We start from the raw sequence: 4191 nt of genomic DNA on the forward strand, positions 1-4191 counted from the left end.
ACCTGATGGGAGTAGTTTATGAAATGATTGGTTCTTTCCTCTCCCTTGATCTACACATTGATTCAGTTACAAGCCCTATTGATTCACATCATATGTCTGTCCCATCTGTCCCTCTTATATAGGCCACTGTCACCCTTTCTAGATCAATCCCAATTATTTCTGGCCTGACTGTTGTGTCAGCAACCACCCTGCCTCTTCTCACCAACCTCAAATCCAACTTCTACTGCTACCAGATCAATCTATCAAATTCCAGTGTTGAGTATCTTTTTTACCAGCATGGAAGCAAAATGACCAGATAAACAAGAAGAGGGTGGAGGGTAGCTAGTGGTGAGGGCTGCTGGTCCTTTAGAGGTTAGTTGCTAAGGGACTGTGAAGCCCATTAAAAGGAGGGATAAGTGAAATCATTTGAGGACCTTAAAAATGATAATGTCTAAATACTCTAAAACATTTTGTAACTTGGTCTTATTCACCTACTCCATTTTTTCTGTAATCAACTGGAGTCTAATCAAGGACCATCTCTTTCCTGTCCCACTTACTCGTGGCATTTATTTCAGTTTATTAAAGTTGTTTACCACCTGTAACCAAACGGTGGGCTCCTCAAAGGTTGATGAGGCATCTCATTCATTTCTGTATGCCCAGCAACGAGCACAGGGCCTGGCTTATGCTTAGTGCTCGAAGAATGAATGGGCGCAGATAAGCACCACATGTTAAAGGAAGAAAATGCTACAGAAGCAATAAAGTAACGCATGGAAAGTCTTCAGCGGAAAGTAAATTCTGAAGCTGGGTCTTGACAGACTAGTAGAAGTTTGCCAAATGGAGAAGAGGAGGTAATTTTGAGTAAAGAGCACAGTGTTCAGAGGCTCATCTGTTTTCTAACCCCCAAGAGAGGATGCTTGGATCTAAAGACAATATCTTTCCAATTCTGAATGTCACAGGGGCAGAAAGACAGGCAGCGTGAACTGCCCTCTGCAGAACCATGACCATATTTGACTACTTTAATTCCAAAGAGAGAATCAGATTCCTAAACTGTCTGTAAGAGATCCTACCTGTAGGAAAAAGGGCCTAAACTTCCTGAGATCCAAGATGATATGGTTCCAAGCTTGAGCTGCTGAGATGTGTAAACTATGGATTTCCAAGGCACATATGCAAAAATCCCCACAATGTGCTTATTCATTATTTTATTATTAACCCCACACTCTAACCAACTGAGCTAACTGCTCAGCCACAATGCGTTTATTCAAACAAGTATAGGGAACTAAATAAACCAGCTTCCTCTAATGCTGATTCTACATGAAGCAAAAACTTCCCCCAGGCTCCCCAAATGCCAACCCTGGGACTGGGTAAATGAGCACTACACATAATGAGTTCCCCAGGTACCTGCTGTCTGTATCCTCCAAGCCCTCAGGATGGCTCTCAGGATGTCTGTCTACAGGGAGTCACCTCCAGGAGCCCCACTGGCTGCTCCTGGGGGAGCTCCTTCTCTGGCTTTGAAGACTTCTCCACACAGAAGGGCTGTCAAGGAGGCCTGCAGCTCCCAAGCCTAACCACATTCCCACTAGAGTGTATTTATCTGCTGCCCCTTCAGCCTCAGCCCATCATAGGCCCTTTTGGTTACCTCGCTCTTCCCTCCCTGGCCTGCATGCTGTGGCCAAGGGAGCACAACATTTTCATCTTCACTCCTCGGCCTCCTCCAGCCCAGCTCTCCTGTTGTGCCTCAGCACTACGCAGTCACAGGTAACTGTTCTTTAGAAAAGGAGCTGAAATGGGGCTTATTGCTCATGGACTGGCTTTAACTTCTTGTAGTATAACAGCTCGTCACAGCTGGAGTAGGTCTTCATAAGGTTGTGTTTGCTCTTCCTACCTTTGATTTTCTTGGAAGAATTATAGGCTTCCCAGGGTGGAGGATACTAACCAGGTTATAGCAGCCATTCTTCTACCTCAAGACAGACTTCAACCAGATCAGACAACACTCTAGCCCAGGGTTTCTCAGCAGTAGCCCTGTTGGTATTTGGAATAGGACAGTTCATCCTTGGGCGGGATCGTCACATGTATTGCAGGACATTTAGCACCATTAATTGCTAGCAGCACCCATGGCCATCACTAGAACAATTAAAAGCTCTAACACACATTTTTTTATTTCACAGTAGAGGTGCCATACCACCCATGGCTGGACCGCTGCCTAGTTTATGCCCAGAGGCCTCCCAAAAGATAAATGTCTTTAGCCACATATTTTAGTGTCAAATTATTTTTCCTATTGGGAAATATATTCTGTTGCAGCTTTACTCTTTTTTTTTAGCATTCTTCATGTAAATGATTAACAGCTGGTTGCCAACTTCTCTTAAATAATTTTTTATAAACTTGAAGGAGGTCTCCATGCCTGCTCACCTTCCTCACTGATGTGATTTACTTTACGCAAAAAGCCTTTTTCTGAATATGCATAAGAAAATCAAAATATAATTTAAATATACCTTACAGGAGCTTACTGTCTAAAGGGACCAAAATGTGAAATATTACATGAATTGGACTGAGAGCTATCCTTCAACAAAATGATATATCTTTATTGTAACTCTGTTCTTTATATTCAAGGTCTGCTCTTGCTTTAGATGAGGGACACCTGAATTTGCTGCATCTTCCCTGGTATAATTGTTTACCTCTGCAGAGTAGGTGTATGCCTACTCACAAAGTTGAGTAAGGCTGTAAATCTGCCTTCTAGTTTAGGGAAGATGAAGATGTAGCATAGTTTACAATATACATGAGTGAGTGCTGTGAAGTGTCAGCCGACTTCCATCATTCAGACAGCAGTGGAGAGAGGATGGTGCTTGGTTAAGATTCACCTTCTCCTTCTTGAAAACAAGATGAACATTTCTGAGTCTGCTTTGCTTCTGCGTCTTAAAGGATTCATAGTTTTGAAATAAAAGAAGTCTCCAGTCGATCCCTAAACAAATTGTTTTCAAGCATCAAATGAAAATTTCAGAATACAATATGCATTGATGGAGGGGAAGACATGCATTAGTCTTTGAAGAATGGGGACGATTTAAATAAGAGCAGGAAAAGAGGAAGGGCATTCCAGGTGACAAGGAGGAAGAGTAGGTGAAGTGGGAATGTACATGGTTATACAGTGGGGGTGGGGGGAAGGACATTTAGATGATTCTACTATGTATAGGAAATTGTAATAGATGGCCACAGAACAAGAATATTTTAAGCAAAGTTAAGTAAATCCAAAGATCAACTTCAGTCCACTGGGAAATGTATCCGCAGGTTTACAGCTGAGAATGAAGTTCAATCAATTTCAGAAATGTGATTAAACTGCTTTACTAAAATTATGCAACTTTTATTCTTCTACTTTTCCGATTTAGTGACCACCCAATGAAGAGGGAGAACCACACTCTCACCACTGAGTTTGTTTTGCAAGGTTTCTCCAGCTTCCACGAGCACCAGCTCACTCTTTTTGTGGTATTTCTTACACTGTACATCTTAACCCTAGCAGGTAATATAATCATTGTGGCCATTATCCGTACTGATCATCATCTCCACACCCCCATGTGCTTCTTCCTCAGCATGCTGTCCACTTCAGAGACTATATATACATTGGTCATTCTCCCAAGGATGCTATCCAGCCTCGTGGGTATAAGCCGGTCTATCTCACTGGCGGTTGTGCCATACAGATGTTCTTTTTTGTAACCTTTGGGATCACTAACTGCTTCCTGCTCACAGCAATGGGATATGACTGATATGTGGCTATCTGCAACCCCCTGAGATACACAGTCATGATGAACAAGAGGGTGTGCAACCAGCTGGTGTGGAGGGTCTGCAGCATTGGGCTGATTGTAGCTATGACACAGGTGACACCTGTATTTAGGTTACTTTTCTGTGCAACAAAGGTGGCCCACTTCTTCTGTGACATCCGACCTGTGATGAAGCTATCCTGCATCGACACGACTGTCAATGAGATTCTGACTTTGATCATCAGTGTTTTGGTGCTCGTTGTGCCTATGAGTCTGCTCTTCATCTCTTAAATCCGCATTCTCTCTACAATCCTCAAGATCGCCTCAGCCGAGGGCAGGAAGAAGGCCTTTGCTACCTGCGCCTCCCACCTCACTGTGGTCATGATCCACTATGGCTGTGCCTCCATTGCCTACCCCAAGCCCAAGTCAGAGAACACCAAGGATCAGGGTCAGCTAATCTCTGTGC

The 4191-nt window shown here is 43.3% G+C and overlaps 1 protein-coding gene across 1 annotated transcript in view; it reads left to right on the top strand.

The window, feature by feature from the left end:
• The first annotated feature begins 3366 nt into the window (after positions 1-3366).
• The window catches only part of LOC112403084 (putative olfactory receptor 10J6), a 130335-nt gene continuing 129510 nt past the window's right edge, over positions 3367-4191 (top strand). The window contains 2 exon segments of the mRNA XM_024750414.1: positions 3367-3646; positions 3649-3859. Of these exon segments, the coding sequence (XP_024606182.1) occupies positions 3367-3646; positions 3649-3859 (491 nt within the window).

Source organism: Neophocaena asiaeorientalis, unplaced genomic scaffold (genome assembly GCF_003031525.2).
Source record: "Neophocaena asiaeorientalis asiaeorientalis breed wild unplaced genomic scaffold, Neophocaena_asiaeorientalis_V1.1 scaffold315, whole genome shotgun sequence".
NCBI classification, from domain to species: domain Eukaryota; kingdom Metazoa; phylum Chordata; class Mammalia; order Artiodactyla; family Phocoenidae; genus Neophocaena; species Neophocaena asiaeorientalis.